Genomic DNA, 19,210 nt, shown 5'->3' with positions numbered 1-19,210 from the left:
CCTCCTTCCTCCCTCCCTCCTTCCTTCCTTTCTTCCTTCCTTTGTTCCTTCCTTCCTCCCTCCCCTTTTTTCCTTTCTCTTCCTTCCTCTCCCTCCTTCCTTCCTGCTTCCCTCCCTCCTTCCTTCCTTCTTTTCCTTCCTTCCTTCCTTCCACCTTCCCTCCTTCCCTCCCTCCCTTCTTCCCTCCTTCCCTCCCTCCCTTCCTTCCTCCTTCCTTCCCCTTCCTTCCTTCCTTTCTCCCTTCATCCCTCTCTTCCTCCTTTCCTCCCTTCCTTCCCCCTCCCTCCCTTACCCTCCCTTCCTTCCTTCCTTTTTCCTCCCTCCCCTCCCTTTCTTCCCTCCCCTCCCTTCCTTCCCTCTCCTCCCTCCCTCCCTTCCTTCCTTTTTCCTCCCTCCCCTCCCTTCCTTCCCTCCCCTCCCTTCCTTCCCCCACTTTCTCTTTTTTTCTCCGTTAAACTGCCAAGCTTTGTATTACATCTCAATGAACATTTAGTGTTGCTCTGGTACAATTTAAATTTGACCTTTCGTTCAATTTTAACAGTTGGATTAATTCTACCAAATAGTGCCTGCAGGCAAAAGTGAGTAGTGTTCTTATTTCCCTAAAGTATAGCTATCCCACATGGCACTTCACATAAATTAGAAAAGGGTGCCCTATCTGGACAGACACAATCAGACCACCTGATCTATGCATAATTTAGGGAATGAGAGACACCTTTGGTGATGGGTAATCCTTTCTCTGGTGTATAGACTTGGGATTTGGGGTGGTGAGCAAGCCTGGGATAAATCTCCATCTCCAGTCTACCCCTGTTGGTCCACAAATTGTACAAATAGTACCTAGAGGCCCTAGGCACCCAGAAGAAGCAAATATTCATATTGACCAAAGAGGTAACCATGAATATGCATCTCTCTTTGGTGGGAGATGGAAGGTTCATTGCAGAGAATAAAGTAAGCAGTGTTGATAATAGGATCTACTAAAACATATGCTAGCATTTATTCTCATACCAGTGTTTGATTGAAACAAATTGAAAATGAGTCCCCAGGATGGGCTGCTGGGTGTTGGGTGTTTGAAATGTCAATGGAAAGAAAAGGAAAGTTCCTGGAGCATTGACTAGGGCCTTTGGGGATCTGCTCAGAGTGAAGGTGCTCTACCTGCAGTGGGATTTGTTGTTGTTGTTGTTTTGGGTTGGAGGGGGACACTTCAAGTAGCATTAATGGAAAATAATACTAGGGAAAGTACAACAGCTTCATGTAGCAGAGGATAAACCACAATGAATTAACTGAGATTTTTCTGGCAGAAATAATTTCTGTTTCAGAACCTCACACCTTTGCCTCAAATTAGCTCTCAAATTAAAACCCTGTTGCTTCTTGCAGTGGTGAACATTTGGGAGTTTGTCTCTTCTTGGCCAGTGATGCCTAAGAATTATCAGTCAGAATCTGCCTTGAAGTTGATCTCACATCCTTATTTATTTGGCTACATTATGAAGCAAAGTATCTAAAATGCATAATATTGCAGAGCAAGAAAAATGTTTTACTGCTTCAAGCAAAAAACAACAAAAAGCATTTTTCCCAATTTCTAAACATGCATGCACGTTTATTATGTTTTAACAGATATTTAAGGACTAGGTTTTTTTGGGGGGCGAGTGCGGATGGGGCATTATCTGTATTCTTTAAGTTTCTTAATTTGGGCTTTTGCCAAAAAATGGCTTCCACTTTCTCATTCATGTTAGTAGATGGCAAGAACTAACTCCTAGAGAATTGTGAGCTAAATGCACCAGAGCTTCTCATAAAGTAGCACATCCAAATCCCAAGCAACAGCTGTTCATTAAAAACCAGTCCTCAGTATTTGAAAAGCCATTTGGAGAAACTAAAGTGCTGCTTTAATGTATCAAGTGGAATGATGACATTAGCTTGCTTGAAAATGAAAAATACTTTAAATACTTTCAAATAAAAACAATAACAAAAGTTGCCTATTCTTATGTAATTATAATAGCCGTGTTTCAAGAATTTACTGCTATTCTGCCCTCATTGTCACTAATTCACTATCGTCGCTAATTTAACACTGCAGGTCACAGGTTCTCAGCAGATAATACCCTTGAATATCTTAACCACAGTACTTTTTGAAACTCAACCTTTGATGTTACAGTTGTCACTTATAACAAGAGAAATTCCAGTCCTGTGTCATCCCTTTCTGTGTTTTTCTGTTGGGAGAAATGATGATTAAAACGTGATTCTTTCTAATACCTTCTGCATCCCGGGCAAGCTCCTTAATGAATTCTCCCAGGGACTTTGCTCTTGTGTTGGTCCTCTCAGCATCCTGTCCGGTCTGCTCGCCATCTGCTGTCACTTTGGTAGCCTAATGATCCAAATTCGGGAAACGCATAATTAATAGAGATGATGAAGCTACAGCTAGATAAGCTCCCACTGGCTGCATTTTCTTTCAAATATTACTTTGAGCCAACAGCAATTGATGAATTATTGATCAGATGTATTGCAAATGATGCCCCATGCTCAAGTATACAATTAAACTTTATTACTTCTTCCATTAAATGGAAATCAGAGAGCTGTATTTGGTCTTTTAAAAAACCCTCGTTATATGCTATGGCACAGAAGAAGCAATAAAGCACAATTATTTTTGAAATATCTTTAAGGTACAGTTGCCAAAAGTCCTTAATGGAATCTTCAGCCTCCACATGTTGCAGTTTTGTCCATATTTTATTTACTGAAAAAGTGTGTGGAGTGCAGCAATGATCTCTTGAGAGACGAACAGGCTGTCTGCCTCAATAAGCTTGATCCTATAGATTTGTTTTAGATCAATATGTTAATTAAAGAAACAAAGAGGGAGAAATGCTTAGCTACTCAGTAGTAAATGCCTGTTTTATAACACATCAAAGATGCCAATAAAACGTTAAGGGAGAATAAATGCTAACTTTTCCATATGATAGCACCAGAAATATGCTTGTTAATCACAGAATCATGCAGCAGTGTCAGCAAAGTAAAACAGAACCCCAAAACAGCCCCACCTCCCAAAGAGTATTCTCAGGCACATTCACCTCTATTTACATTTAAAATACCATTTGACACACTGGAATGCATTCAATGTGTTCATGGTTAAAATATACCATATTTAGTCAAACAAAAATGGTGTGTGTATAACATTGTTTCTTTAAAAATTACAAGGTTTAGAGTACCCTGAAAGGTTTATACTTCATTTTTCTATGTGTTGCATATGCTAATATATAAGCCTTCTTCTGTTTTACTAAAAAGATATGGATAGTCTAACTACAGATAATGAATTAGAGAATCACAAACTGTCTCAATACAATTTTGAATAAGGTCCAAGTTGGCAGCATATTAACACTCTAGAATCTTGTACCAGAGTGCTTGCATACTAGGCATGGCCAGAGAATTAATATTTAAAATATACGTAAGTGGATTTTAAATAGAACTAAATGTCTGGCCAGCACAGAACATGGTAAAAGACGCTAGAGGAATTGTACTGCATTTTGTGATTTTCCAAGGGCAGCAAGAGGTTTAATTTATGAAAGTTTTCAAGGTTTTGCACAAATGAAGGAATATAAAGTCCAACTATTATCATCTAACTTCTCAACCTGCAAGTGTTAACATCACAAATGAAAGGATGAAAGGATAAGAATCCATTGGAAAATTAAAATTTTTTCTGTATAATTTGCAGTACATATACACAATAATTTGGAGAGTATTAACCAAAATATTATAATGCTCTGGATTTATTCTTCTAAAATATTAATAATGGAATTCTTTTCACTTTTGGATTTAAAAAATTTTTTGGGATAAACTGTGCATCCAATCCCTAGGTTACTCAAATCCTTGCTTTTGTGGTGAGTGTTGTAATTATGTTCCATTAATTTCCTTAAACTTGGTTTCCTGCACGTGTTTGCACTCAAAGGTCTGATGGGTCAAATAACTTTTTACACACAGACACATATACATAAACACATTCACATACACACACACATACTCATACCCAATTATTTAAATGTTACTTCTGAATGACTAACTAAGGTCAACAGCTTGGCAGTGAGCCGAGATCACGCCACTGCACTCCAGCCTGGCGACAGAGCGAGCCTCTGTCTCAAAAAAAGAAAAGAAAAGAAAAAAAAAGATGTTGGTAGTCTAAACTGCTTTGGATATTTTTCTAGTCTAGACTTGACTGAACTTTATGGTACCACTCTTACTTTCACATATTACCGAACACCATAATAAGGAACTTGATCTATATTTCGGTCATCTTCCAATATCTTACCTTACGGATTAATGTATCAATACCACTAGTGTCTCTTATGATACAGAAAATGTACATTATAATTTAAACTTAAAATATATTCTTTTTCTTCATCAATATATTTTCTGTATTACCAAAAGATCATAATTTCACACCAAGTGGACCAATTCTTATTTATAACTCAAAGTGTCTAAATTTTAAAAAGTAAATGTATATCATACACTGTCTCTTTTAAATTCTGGATGATCAAGATCATATTCATTGTCTTAACTTCCTCTGGCTTATAATCTGTTGTACAGGTTATTTCATTTACGTAGTAATGTGTAAGAGTCATCATTCACATGCATTTTATTCTTAGTATTGATTATATGATTACTTCAATACTAAATTGTCAAGAATCCTACAAACTCCATGATAAGAAAGAAGTTTAAAAAATTAGCACTAAGACCCTATGCAATCAACCTCCCTGGCATAGTTTTAGTATATTAAATATGCAAAACTCATCCCTTCTTAGCACCTTCTTGTATCCCATTGTCTTTACCTAGAATGAGCTTCTCCTCAACACCTTTAAAGACTGGGTCCTTGTTACCCATCAGCTTTCAGTTTAAGTGCTTCTCCTTAGTGTGGCCATTCCCAGGGTGCTACCTAGGTTTCCACACTTCCTGCAGCAGGACGTTTCCTTCATAGCACCATGGATTTGAGAATTACTTAGTAATTGGCTCACCTATTTATTGACAACCTCTCCAACTGAAAGGTAAGCTCTAAGGGGGTGAGAACTTGGTCTGTTTTGTTCATCATATTATATCCAGCTCATAGTATGATGCCTAACTTACAGTAAATATTCTCTAAAGTTGTTATATACAGGACTAAACAACAATTTTCCTAACCAATCTTGCCAACCTTATTACCATTCTTCTTGCCTACTTCCTTTTGGAACATTCTCAAAAAAAGATTTTGTTCATATTTTTGCTTCTTAACTCTTCTCTACTTATCCAAAACAAATCCAGCTTTCAAGATTCAATTCCAACTCCATCTTCTCAGTGAAGCCCTCCTTACCTATTCTAGCACGTGCTCTCTTTTCTTAGATTTTCAAAAATAATTATTATTACCACTATTCACAACTCTAATGGGTAGTGACTTTGTTAGGTGCTTTGCCATATCTCCATTAGATAGATAGATTAGAAAAGGCTAGGGATCTGTCTTACTCTTTTTATTCCTCAGAGTGCCAGGCATAGTGTCTGGCAAATTGTCATGGGCCAAAGATGTTGGGTGATTGGCGGATACAATGACAATCAAACCAATGATCCCTTGGAAGTTCTAAAGCCTATCTAATAGCACTCAAACTGACCATATGCCTGGTGCTATGCTTGCCAGGAAATGTGGTTGGCTGGGCAGTTTTCTGGGCATTTTTTAGAAGCTCAGAGGAAGCTGCTGCTCAAGAGCTACAGTTGAAGCTTGGGAGGAGAGCAGGCATGAGAATCTCCAGTCCTAACTACACTGCTTTCTAGCTACTGGCCTCACAGTAATTCAAACAGGACCTGTGAATACACACCAAGTTCCACGCTGGTGGGGTGGGAGTGGCAGTAGAGGGCAGGAAGAGGGTAGGAAGACTCTTCAGGGCCAGCACAGTGCTTATTGAAGGAGATACCTTCCCTCTAAACACAGAAGAAGAGCTTCCTCTCTAGGCTATTCCAGAAGAGGAGGAGACGTGAGGTTCCCGGTACCAAAAGCATCAACTTAATGCGGGTTAGCATGCTAAAGGATGAGTTACACAGTCAGGCTCATCTGTACCTCAGAATTACTTGTATTTTTTATATTTTTTTAACTTTTAAGTTCAGGGATACATGTGCAGGATGTGCAGATTTGTTACATAGGTTAAAAAAAAAAACCCCCATGCGTAATGGGGTTTGCTGCACAGATTATTTCATCACCCAGGTATTAAGCCCAGTGCCCATAAGTTATTCTTCCTAATCCTCTCCATCCTCTCATCCTTCCCACCCTCCGCCCTCTGGTAAGCCCCAGTGAACATTGTTCCCTTCTACATGTCTATGTGTTCTCATCATTTAACTCCCATTTATAAGTGGGACATACAGTATTTGATTTTCTGTTCCTGTGTTAGTTTGCTAAGGGTAATGTCCTCCAGCTCCATTCATGTCCCTGCAAAGGACATGAACTCATTCTTTTTTATGGCTGCATAGTATTCCACGGTGTGTATGTACCACATTTTCTTTAGCCAGTCTATCATTGATGGGCACTTAGGTTGATTCCATGTCTTTGCTATTGTGAATAGTTATGTCAAATTTATATACATGTTTGCAAAGGCTTACAGCACTCTCGTGTGTCTCACTTACTCTTCCTGAATTTAGAGATATATAGAAGGCATCATCCCTCTTTTTACACAGGTGAAAAGGAAGGTATCAGGAGGTTAAGTAACTTATCTGAACTTACATGTACAGGGAATTGGAGATGAAATACACTTTTCTTTTGTCTCACAGACTTATATTTTGTTTGTACCCAACACTATTTTGTGTTTGGCTAACATCCAGAAAGAGTAGTAAAATACATGAAAAACTGGAGTATTCTAGGTGAGTGGAGGACACTGCTCCAGTTAATGTATACTTTAAGTATATAAGTTTTGACTTTCAGTGAATTAACACATTTCAAAATCATATCAGAACATCATCTAGATATATTTTTAAAAATCATGTCTCATTACACAGTAATTAAGTTGAAGATTCACCCTGGTCAAAAATACCCACGAGAGACTTCATACAGAAGCCTATGACAAATGCACTATCACCTATGGGTAGTGGTGATAGATAGTGGTATCACTGCCAAAGCAAAATTCACAAAAATCAATCTCACCCAGGACAGGCTATTGATAATGTTACGAATGAATGCTAAATACTACATGATAGGGACTATCTGTCTGATTCAGTTTGGCTCTTTCTGTGTTTTATTAAATTACCATCTCCATCTCTTAGTCATCCTTCTTCTTATTCACTATTATCTTGTCCTTTGAGTATTGACAAATAACTTCTCATTTATCCTAATATGTTGTACAATCTTCCTTTCATTCTCTATCTTGGATTTTCTTATTTTAACATCCTCTTACCTCTATTCTGCAATCTTTACAGTGTTCCTTTGTAAATGATGCCTTACACAGTATCTTGTATCTCTCTTGCCTTTGATTACCTTTTCTTTTATGTTGACATTCACTCAAATAGGTTTTTTTTTCCCATTTCTTTTTCTATTTTTTCTTGTTTTGTTTTTTAGAGTATTTATGTCTAGGCAGCATGCATTACCATTAGGCATACGTTAATTTACTTCTGAACAATGTAGCTGTTACTTTCCTGCTTTAGCTCAAGCAGTTCTACTGTGCCTCTTAAAATCTGCACATAATTTTCTTGGTTGGATATGACCAGTGTGTTTCATTTTCTGCCTTCTTTATGTTAAAACTAGAATCTAATGGAGCAAACCTAACTACTGAATAGATAACATTGCTTAGATACTGTCTACCTTTGCATTTGTGGACTCACATGGTTTTCTGCTAAAATTAAATTTCAGATCAAATCATTTATATGATACTCTCAAGGGTCATCTTCCAATATTACCAGCTCCATATGTCTAAGTGGTAGTGAAGCACTCATCAGGCAAGCCGTAAGGACCAACAACACACAACAAAAGAAGGAGCAACCAGCTGACCCCGTGGAATGACAATGAGCCAGTTCCATGTGGAATTTCTTCCTAAATATTTCAAGTGCCAATTTTAAAAGTTCCACACCAAAAAGATATGACTTGTTTTATATTATATATATCTTTTAAAAATATAAAAGGAGAAATAAAAAACACTGTTAGCAGTTGAAATCTTTTACTAACTATAAATAAAATCTTGTAAACTTATAATATTGGCACTTAAATCATTTAAAAACTAGTTTCATCCTTTTGGAAATGCTTCATTTTCATTAAATTTGATATTCAATAGGCAATAAAATACAATGTAAGTGAAACTAAATTTTAATATTTTATACAGTTCAGTCTACTACATAGCATTCTCCCCTTACAGAATATAAACAGTTAAGAGGTGTTTATCAATGAAAACAAAATATTCAACAATATAATTATAAATATATGCCTGATTTTAACGCATTTTAAAGAATGCAAAATAAGTGTTTATTTTGGGTTTGTCTACATTTCCATCTTGTTGTTCAAATGCTTTTAAAATCATTCACAATTAATTAAACAAATATTGACTTAACACCTATTATGTGTATAATACTGGTGATACTCTGATAAGAAACAAAAAGGTTTCTTGCCCATTTGGAGTCTATAGTCTGGTGGACTATACAGTTATTTGTCAAGTGGTCATGTAGATAAATTTATAACTACAAACTAGAGGAAAAATAGTAGTATAAGACAAGCACAGGAGGAATCTTGGAACCCCTGCGATGGCACAGAGGGCTTTCACGAGCTGAGATTTGAAAGGTAAATTGGAGTTAACAGAAATTAACAAAATGTAGGGAGAGGTAGATTACCTTTAAGGCAAAATAAATGTGTGGCAATGCTTTGTGGTGGGACAAAGTGGCTGGGGGACAGTATGGCTGGAGTGCAGATGGCCAGGGGCACAAGTGATGGGAGATGTGGCCAAGGGGAGAATTTTGGTCTTTATCCTACGAGCCTAAGGGAAGTCAGGGGAAGAGTTTGTAAGCACTGCAATGACGTATTCACATTTGGAATAGCAAACATTCATTCTGGCTACATTACGGAGAACAGATTTGGAGGAGAACAAGAGTAAAAGCAGAGACACCAGCTAAAAAACAAATGTGGTAATCCCAAACTACACAATATGAGATTGGATGAGAGTGGTGTAGTAGAGATGAATGCCATACACACAAGTGGAAGCCCAGTGTGTGGTAATGAATTGGATAAGCAGGAGCATCATGAGGAAGAAAGAGGCACCAAAGAAAATTTGTAGGTTTCTGGCTTATACCCTCAATCCATAGGGGTCCAGATGACCAGAACATGAGTAGTGGAGAGAGATGAGAGAGAAGCAGAGATTAGATCATGGTGGGAGAGCACTGTATGTCATCCTGAAAAAAGTGGAAAGCCATAGTACAATTTAAGGAAGAGAATGACATGATAGGATCTGTAATTTAGAATGTTCACTCTGCCATATAAATAACAACGGGTTAGAGTTGGATAAGGCTTATAAAGAGTCACCATAGAAGGAAACTGAATTTGATGAAGGATGAAAGAGGGAGTAGAGTGAAGGGCAACCTGCTAATTTCTCTTTGGGAGACTGGGCATATACTGGAGGATAAAACACTGAGATGTTCTAAATAGGAGAAATAATGGGCTTTAAGAGGAAATGATGAGTTTAGTTTGAGATGTCCAATCCACAGTAAGGCACATAGGACCAAAGCATGAGAATGAAGTCAGCCTTGAAAATATAGATTTATGAATTAACAGCTTGTACATGGCAATTGAAGACCAAAGAAAGAGTTACACAGTGAGGGGAAACATGGACTGAGGTCTAGTCGCCAAGGAACACCAACTTTGAAGGGATGATGAGAGGAAGAGCCTTAGAATGAAAGGTTGGAGAATTAAGAGAAAAACAGAGAGAGGACAGTATGTCAAGAAGGACGGAAAGATCAAAGCTGCAGAGATTTCAAGTAAAATTAATAAGTATCCAGTGGATTTAGTTACCAGATTGTCATTGGTTATCTTATAAAAACAGTTTCAGTAGTGGGCTGGGAGTGAAAATCCAGGCAGCAGTGGAGTGAGAAATAAATACAGACTTGTCTCCAAGTCTTTCAAAAATTTTGGCTCTGAAAAAAGAAAGGAGCTAAGGACAATAGCTATAGAGGTAAGTAGAGTCATCATCAAAAAGCATCTTAATATTTCACACATACTGTAGGGCAGTGTGAATATGTTAAACATGATTCTCATATGTGAGGAACTTGGGTTCTTCCAGTGAGTAAAATAAAATGGCAACAAATCAAAATGCATTGAAAGAGATAAATGAGTATGTAATTTTTTTACTTTATATTTATACATTAATTAAAATATATCAAAATACATTTTAAATATGAGTTCTTGGGTGGAATAATGTCTTCTTTACCCAGGGATATTAGGGAATTAGATTCCTCCATTTAAAAACAATGAGTATAAAATATAAAAGCCCTTAAAGAAGAGAGGGCAGCTCCTACAGCAGTCATGCAGGATCAACCTTGACATGTGCTCTTAAATCTAAAGACTGTATCAAGTGACTGGTGAGCCAACCAAGCAGAGAAAAAGAAGCATAACAAAGATTGGCAGTACTGCTGGGTGTGGTGGCTCACGCCTGTAATCCCAGCACTTTGGGAGGCTGAGGCGGGTGGATCACCTGAGGTCAGGGGTTCAAGACCAGCCTGGCCAACATGATGAAACCCTGTCTCTACTTAAAAAAAAAAAAAAAAAAATTAGCTGGGCATGGTAGCAGGTGCCTGCAATCCCAGCTACTTGGGAGGCTGAAGCAGGAGAATTGCTTGAACCTAGGAGGTGGAGGTTGCAGTGAGCTGAGTTCACACCATTGTACTCCAGCCTGGACAACAAGGGTGAAACTCTGTTTAAAAAAAAAAAAAATGATTGGCAGTACCAATTAAGGCATTTTCCAGAGGGAAGAGAGTCTTAGCTATTAGGTAACTACAGGATCACAGTAATTCTTTATCAGTATAATCTGGGGAGTTCTTGAATATCCCAGTGGTCTGACTCTACCCCAGACCAACTGCATCACAACCTATGGGTGTGAGATAGGGCTCCTGGTATTTCCAATGTGCAGTCCTAGTCTAGAGCACTGTCTCCTCTAATGTAGTCATGGGTAATTGGAAGTTGTGGCCACTGCATTTCTCATTCCCTGGTCGGAACTGCAGGATCATTCATGACTCTGAGATAGAGGCATTAGCGTGCTTAGCCTGATTTTGGATAATGAAACGATCTAACTCTCTAATTGTAATTCCATCTGTATTAATTCACCTTTTGATTGTCATGCAGCTTGACCACAGGGAAAGAGAGAATTGGTCATGTTGACTTGAGTATTTATGGTCTGCATGGAAGATATATTTCTAATTATAAATATGGTAGGAAAAAAGTAATTAATGAGTATTTACATTTCCTCCCCCTTCTCAACCCATCAAAGTGATCTTTGCTTTCAGTAGTCCTATTTCTGCGCCTTTTATGTTACTGAATCTGAAGAATGGGCAGATAAAAACAGTATTAGAGTATGAAAAGGGCATAAAAGAGTAACTTTACAGTGGAAAAATCTGGCAAACACTATGTTAGTCAGGTGATCAGGGTCAATATCCACAGTAATAAGTCATATTGGTCACATGGGTTCTTGATGTGATGAAAATGGTACTTTACCTCTGAAGTTTTTCCCACAAAAACTCATAATTCCATTCTAATCATGAGAAAGATATGAGGCAAACCCCAATTGAGGGACAGCTTACCAAACACAGGAACCTGTCCAAACTGTCAAAGTCATCAGAAACACTGTTACAGTATTTTTGACAGTGTTGTCACAGTCTAGAGGAACCCTAAGAAGACACAATGGCTAAATGTAATGTAGTATCCTGCATGGGATCCTGAAACAGTAAAAAAAATTCAGTAAACTCTGAAAAAATATGAATATAGTCTTGGGTTAATGGTAATATTTCAATATTATTAGCTCATCAGTTATGACACATGTACCATGCTAATGTAAGATGTTAACAATGGGGAGACTGGGAATGGAGTATGTGAAGGCTCTTGGTACTCTCTTTGCAAGTTTTTTGAAATCTAAAACTACTGTAAAGTAAAAAGTTTATTTTAAAATAGTATTGGAATTAACTAAAAATGGATTATAGACCTAAGTGTAAAATGCAAAACTGTAACGCTCCTAGAAGATAGCATAGGAGAAAATCTACATGACCGTGGATATGGCAATGAGTTTTTAGATACAACACCAAAGGCTCAACAAGGAGAAACCTAATTGATAAGCTGGGCTTCATTACAATTAAAAACTTCTGCTCTGTGAAAGACACTTCTCAAGAGAACAAGACAAGCCACAGAGAGGAAGCAAATAATGGCAAAAGACATATCTGATAAAGGACTATTACCCAAAATATACAAAAAAACTCTGAATTCGACAAAAAAACAACCCAATGAAAAAATGGAAAAAGACCTAAATAGACACCTTACCAAAGAAGATATACAGATGGCAAATAAGCATATGAAAAGATGTTCGACATCATATGTCATTAAGGAATTGCAAACTAAAACAAGAATGAGATACCATACACACTTATTAGAATGACAAAATCCAAACACTAAAAACACCAAATGCTATTGAGGATGTGGAGCAACAGAAACTCTCATTTATTGCCGGTGGGAATGCAAAATAGAAAAGACCATTTGGAATACATTTTGGTAATTTCTTTCAAAACTAAATATACTCTTACCATACCATCCAGCAATCATGCTCCTTTATATTCACCCAAATAGGTTGAAAACTTAAGTCCACACAAAAGTCTGCACAAAGATGTTTACAGCAACTTGATTCATGCTGCCAAAATTTGGAAGCAACCAAGATGTCCTTCAGTAGGGGAATGAATAAATAAACAGTGATATGTCTAAACAATGAAATATTATTCAACACTACAAAGAAATGAGCTATAAAGTCATGAAAAAATATGGAGAAACCTTAAGTGTATATTACCAAGGGAAAGAAGCTAATATGAAAAAGTACCACACTATATGATTCCAGCTATATATTCCAAAAAAGGCAAAACTATGGATGTAGTAAAAATATGAGTGGTTGCCAGGGGTCAAGGAGGAGGGAGGTATGAATAGGTGAAGCATAGAAGAGTTTTCGGGCAGTAAAACTTTTCTATATTTTACAACAACGGTGGACACATGTCATAATGCATTTTTCCAAACCCATAGAATGTACAATACCAAGAGGGAACCCTAATGTAAACTATGGACTTTGGGTGATGAGGAGGTGTCAACTTAGGTTTATCGACTATAATAAATGTACCATTCTGGTGGGGAAGGTTGTGGGGGCAGGGAGTAGATATGAGAACCCTCTGAACTTTACACTCAATTTTTCTTTGAACTTTAAGCTGTTCTAAAAAATAAAATCTGTTTAAAAAACATAGCATGAGAGAATCTGCTGGAAAGGGTAAAGAGTATAGGTTGAGACATAATAAAGATCTGACACTCTTAATGAAATACTTCTTGTGGCCAGGTGCGGTGGCTCATGCCTGTAATCCCAGCATTTTGGGAGGCCAAGGCGGGCGAATCACAAGGTCAGGAGTTCAAGACCAGCCTGACCAACATGGTGAAACCCACCTCTACTAAAAATACAAAAAAAATTAGCCAGGTGTGGTGGCACACACCTGTAATCCCAGCTACTTGGGAGGCTGAGGCAGGAGAATCACTTGAACCCGGGAGGCGGAGGTTGCAGTGAGCCAAGGTCGCACCACTGCACTCCAGCCTCCACGACAGAGCAAGACTCTGTCTCAAAAAAAAAAAAAAAAGAAATACTTCTTGTGTCTCTAACGTCAGATCATTAGACGATACTAAGCCAATGAGGGCAAGGACTGCGCAGTTCTGCTCACACCTCTATCCCCAGTGTCATAATTCCTAGAACATGAGAGACTCCCAAAAATTATTAGTTAAGTGAATGAATGAATGAAATGCCATTTATTACATGAAATTTTTTCTAATTACCCCTAAGCAGATGAAATTATTCTATTATTAAATATTTCTCCAGAATTTCTTCCGACTTTATTTTATTTCATGTTTTATTATATACCTGCATGCAGTTGTCTAATATGGTCCTCCATACACTTAAATGCTGATGTACACACACACATACACACACAGACACATCTCAAAGTTCTTTGAAGACAGATTGAGCCTCATTCATATTTTTCATCTGTCAACACTTAGGCTTTGTATGTTATGAACATTTATGTGTGCTTGTTAAATTGATTTATTCTACCATGACCTGTTAGAAAATTCTTATTTATAACAAATATGAATTATTTCATATTAAGTTAATATGAGATAAATGCACTCAATTTAATCTAATGTCTACATACATTTGGCAAGAAACTCCGTGTTGTATCTGTACATTCTATATTGTTGCTATGAGATTCTGAAAAAGTGTTTAGTATGCTATTGTAACATCAGGGCCATTGTTTAGCATTATGTGCTCAGAAGCCTATTTGATTTTCCTGTGGATATTTTCCTAAACCGACAGCAGGCTATGTAGAAAAAGTACTGGGCCAGTGGGAATCTTGAGACTGGGTCCAGCTTAAGTCCCTGGGTTTAGCAAATTGTATGGCCATTGTTAATTCGTTTCACTGTCATGGCCCGAGGCAGCTCTTCTTTAAAATACAAAGTGGACTCGATAATCCCCAGGAACCTTCTAGCTCCAATACTCTTTATCATTTAAAGCTCTTAGATAATCAAATTAAATCCCTACTTTGCAGCCTCGTTTCTCGCTTCATGCATATTTCTGGCCACAAGATGGCGGGCTTTATGTTGTTTTCTTCATTCTCTAACGGCAAAAAGTTTTTAATACCATCGCAGTTTTGAAAATTTAAAATTTCCAATTCTTTAAAAAGCCTGATAAATGCAACATGGACTTTACATTCTGACTTTAAAAAGTGTCTTAAGTACTTTGGAGTCTCACAATAGGGAAGATTTCCTCTTTTGTGTGGAAAGACTGATTTACACTGTATTTCTATACTAATGCAAAAATTCCACGATGAGATGAAAGAGACCACAAGTATTTTCATTTGTTTTTCTTTCTCTTTACACAATCAAAGATAGTGCTTTTGGAAATCAGAACAGATACAAACTTTACCACGGAGGCTACTGAATAAAGTTCTCAAAATACACCGTCATTCTGGACTTTTTAGCCATTGACAATTTCCAGGTATCCCCAATTTTTCTGCGTGCTACTGATTTCTATGATTTGATTTGAAGCAGAAGTAGCAAGTCAGAATACATCTATTTTATATACCAAATTGGGAATTAGGAAGAAGATGATTTGCATTTCAGAACTTTGAAGTAATTTTCCTTCATTGACATAATCTATCTGCTTTCAGAAGATTCATAATTTTGCCAACTTACCCTGGTCAGCAGCTCATTCATTTCGGTCACGAGTGTATTCAGATTGCCCTCTGCCAGCTGAATAAGCCTCTCTGGGGCCCGCTGAGGTGAGAGCAAGTGCTGAAAAAGATTCCATCCCATAAACATTTTTAGTAAATGGCCTTGCAGTGATAGTGTTCAACAGAACAAATTTTTGTATATAAAAGGAACTTAGCCTTCTCACCTTCAAAGAAAAGATAAGGAAACTATTTCAACTGGGCACTTACACATTGAGTGTCATGCCAAATATTCAGGCAAATAATAAAAATTGCAGTGACTTATTGAGAAATTACTATGTGCCAGGCTTTTTATGTTTTGTTTTTTCATTTAATTTTCACAACAGCTCTATGGGGGGTAAGCATTATTCCATTTCATGAAAGAGCAAACTGTCTTGAAGACAGTTAAAAATGTGCACGAGATCACACAGTCAGTAAGGGGTAGAGTTAAGATAAACTCCTTGCCTGGCCCATTTAAGGCTCCCATTCCAATTAACAGAGACACAGATCACAGGTAAAAAAGAGAACGGCAGGCCTTAACATAGAGACCTGGCTAGGCGCTAACTAACTGGCCTGTCCTCGGTGTTGCTAGCAACTGGCCTAACAGCAGGGCCATATTTTTTTCCTATGGAACATAAATAATCTCACAGGACACTAACATTAGACAAGGTCACTCTGAACCAGTGATGAATGAAACAGAAAAAAAGAGACTACCCTGTAATGTCTAAGCGCAGACAAAACCATAGCGGGTTTTGTGTAGACCACAACACTACCCCAACCTCCCATTTCCTGGCTAATATGAATGAACACTGCCCCCTTATTAATCATAGCTTTATCCTCCCTCTGTTCTTCCTTCCCTCTAGATAGGATTCACAAAATACTCACAGAATTACTCCCACTTCCGAATAGCACCCAGTTGAGTGCTAACCTTAAGTTATCTAGCACAGCCTCAAATACTAGAAGTTATTCCTAACACCTTCTTATTGAGACAGCCCACAATTCCCCCATGGTGTTCAGTGCCTCTTGTTGCAACAAGTTAATAAATCCCACTTTGTTCCATCACATGCGTGTCCTTGATGGTCTTTGGCTGAAGCTTGGGGAGCACTGATAAAGAAATTGAGCAAAGAGGTGAAATAACTTAAGTTTTTATAATATCAAAAGGTGATCCTCAGTATACAAATGTCAAGTGAATGATGGAAGAAGAACAAAATAAAAAATCAAGAAAGACTAGAATTTAAGGATAATCCAGGTCATCTGGACCAACATTGAGCCAGAAGTGGATGGGTCACTGAATCCTTTGGCTTAGAAGATGTTCACAAATTGGAGCCTCTTCTATAGGATCCTCTTTACTTCATCATCCATTGCTTAAGTATTAGTTTTAAAATGTTTTATGTTCAACTAAAATGTTTGCTTTTCTAGTTTAATTTATTTTTCTGTATTCTCTCCATATACAAGGAAAATAACTGATCAGCATTCTTTTCATTAAAACTCTTCACTTCCCTGAATACCAGGACCACAAGGTAAACTCAGGTTCCTCTGCCTGGCTTTCAAGGTTGTCCATCATATCACCCTGCCTCACTGAAGTCTCCAGCCTTATCTTTCACTAGCAGGTCTGACTTTTAATATCTGCCAGACAGATCTAATTCACACCACCGCCTCTGCTCACATGGCTCTGTTAAGCACAGCTGCCTTCTCCCTGTGTCCTCACACGGCAGAAGTCAGAATGTTTGTGTCTTTCTAATATCCATGTGTTGGCATCCTAGTTCCCAATGTGATGATATTAGGAGGTGGAGCCTTTGGGAAGAGATTGAGTCATGAGAATGTAGCCTTCATGATTGGGATTAGTGCCCTTATTAAAGAGACCCCAGAGAGCTAGCTATCCTTTTCCTCAGTATCCAGATATTAAATGAATTAAATGTGGGGTCATAGCAAGAAGTCACCCTCTGTGAGGAACAGGCCTTCACTAGACATTGAACATTGCTGGTACCTTGATCTTGGGCTTCCCAGCCTCAGAACTGTGAGAGATATATTTCTATTGTTTATAAGTTATGGTATTTGTCATAGCAGCTCCAATGGACTGTGATAGACTTTCAACATATAAATGTGGGGAGATGTAAATATTCAGACCATGACAACTTCTTTCCTATTTCTTGGAGTTTCTGTAAAAGCTATGTATGGTAATCCATTTAAGACTTCAGTCAATTGCCTAGCTTTTCAATAAATGTTAGTTATTCTTGTTATCATCATTATTGGCTTCTTCTTCTGGAAAATAGGGATAATAATACTTACCTTAAAGGTTATGGTCAGAATTAAAGAATATATTTCCTGAAAGAATATCTACCAATGCGTAGTGAATAAATCTTAGATGCCTTCCTCTAAAGCAACAAATACTTCTCTACTAAAATTGTGTCTACACTTCAAATTCCAACAGAAATTATACTCTCAGTAATGGTACATTCTCTGGTTACTCTGAATCTTACTGATTTCTCCAGTCTCTGTACTCTAACTTACTTTGAATGTTTGTAAAACACATGGTCATTATGTATTCTTGCTAATTGCTTGATTATTGTTTAATGATTATTTTTAAAGCACATAGAATCTACATTTCCTAAGGGTAGTGAAGATATTAAAAGAGTCATGAAATCCCCAGGGAACCAAGTGCAATGCTGAGGTATTCTATAATTTCTTAATAAATATCTGATAATTGACTGATAGTAAGTTGACCCCTTTCATCTTTTTTCATCAGGTGAAACAACCCCAATTTCCTTAATGTTTTCTCCTACCTCGTTAACTACCAAAAGCTTTAACCACAATTTAGAACAGTGTTTATCAAACTGGTGCTTGTTGAAGAACTTTTAAAGGTCTACTAGTTCTAGCTCTTTAGTACAAGATTCTAATCATGTGTTTTCATTTTGATGATAACCTTAAATATTAATGTAAGCATTTCTGGATCCCAGGCTAGGCACCTGAGAGATGAATATGGCCACCTAATCTCAGTGTCTACATTTGCCTGTGTGTTTGAGCCTATGGCAGACTGAGCACGTTAGTCACATAAACTTGCCAAGTGATGCTCACATTCATTTCAGGGCCCTTTGTAGGGGGCTCTCTGGTTCAAATGTGGTAAGGTAGGAGAAATGAGTTACCACATCACCTCTGGTGGAAGAACTGTGTGAAAATAGTCAATATCCTATTCTTGTTGCAAGCAGCAATTTCCATTCAGCCAAAATCATGTTACTTTATATTAATGTTTTTAATTTGAATTTTATTGGTTTTGTAAGGATTAATTTGTTTTAATTTTATAGAGCTATAAGTATAAAGAGTTTATACCTGATTTTATGTTTGCACATATTTAAGTGACATAATAAAACTGATTTAGGCCAGACACTGGGGGGTACATGAGACTCTTTTCCCTTAATAGAAATCTGTATATTATAGTTCTTCAGTTTGAAAAACACTGGTTAAGAAAGTCTCTGAATTTCCCTAACAGTTGTTTCCCTTGATTTGGGGCTGTGGGAAGAACATTTACCAATTACGGCCAATACCACTTGTGAAGCTTCTGTCACCTTGTCCCTGGCCCTTGCTTGTGACTGCACCAACCTACCTTTAGCTCCTGAGTCATATTTTCAAGACCATACAGCATTTTATATGGCGCAGGCAGCGGACCAGTGAGGTTGATGCTCATGACCATCTGCTCCAGGCGAGCCAAGTCACCGAGAAGAAGGCCAGTGCACTCATCTCCACAAACTGTGAAAGAGAAGCGACAAAGAGTAGT

The 19,210-nt window shown here is 37.6% G+C and overlaps 1 protein-coding gene across 1 annotated transcript in view; it reads right to left on the bottom strand.

Annotated features, from left to right (window-relative positions):
* LAMA2 (laminin subunit alpha 2) overlaps window positions 1-19,210 on the bottom strand; it is a 637,137-nt gene that overhangs the window by 137,338 nt on the left and 480,589 nt on the right. Inside the window, exons 33-35 of the mRNA XM_055114116.2 lie at window positions 19,040-19,182; window positions 15,425-15,523; window positions 2,242-2,353 (exon numbers count right to left, since the gene is read on the bottom strand). Of these exons, the coding sequence (XP_054970091.2) occupies window positions 2,242-2,353; window positions 15,425-15,523; window positions 19,040-19,182 (354 nt within the window). The remainder of the gene's footprint in view (window positions 1-2,241; window positions 2,354-15,424; window positions 15,524-19,039; window positions 19,183-19,210) is intronic.

The sequence above is a fragment of the Pan paniscus genome, chromosome 5 (assembly GCF_029289425.2).
Source record: "Pan paniscus chromosome 5, NHGRI_mPanPan1-v2.0_pri, whole genome shotgun sequence".
Lineage (NCBI taxonomy): Eukaryota > Metazoa > Chordata > Mammalia > Primates > Hominidae > Pan > Pan paniscus.
This window is presented reverse-complemented; position numbering and strand designations above follow the sequence as displayed.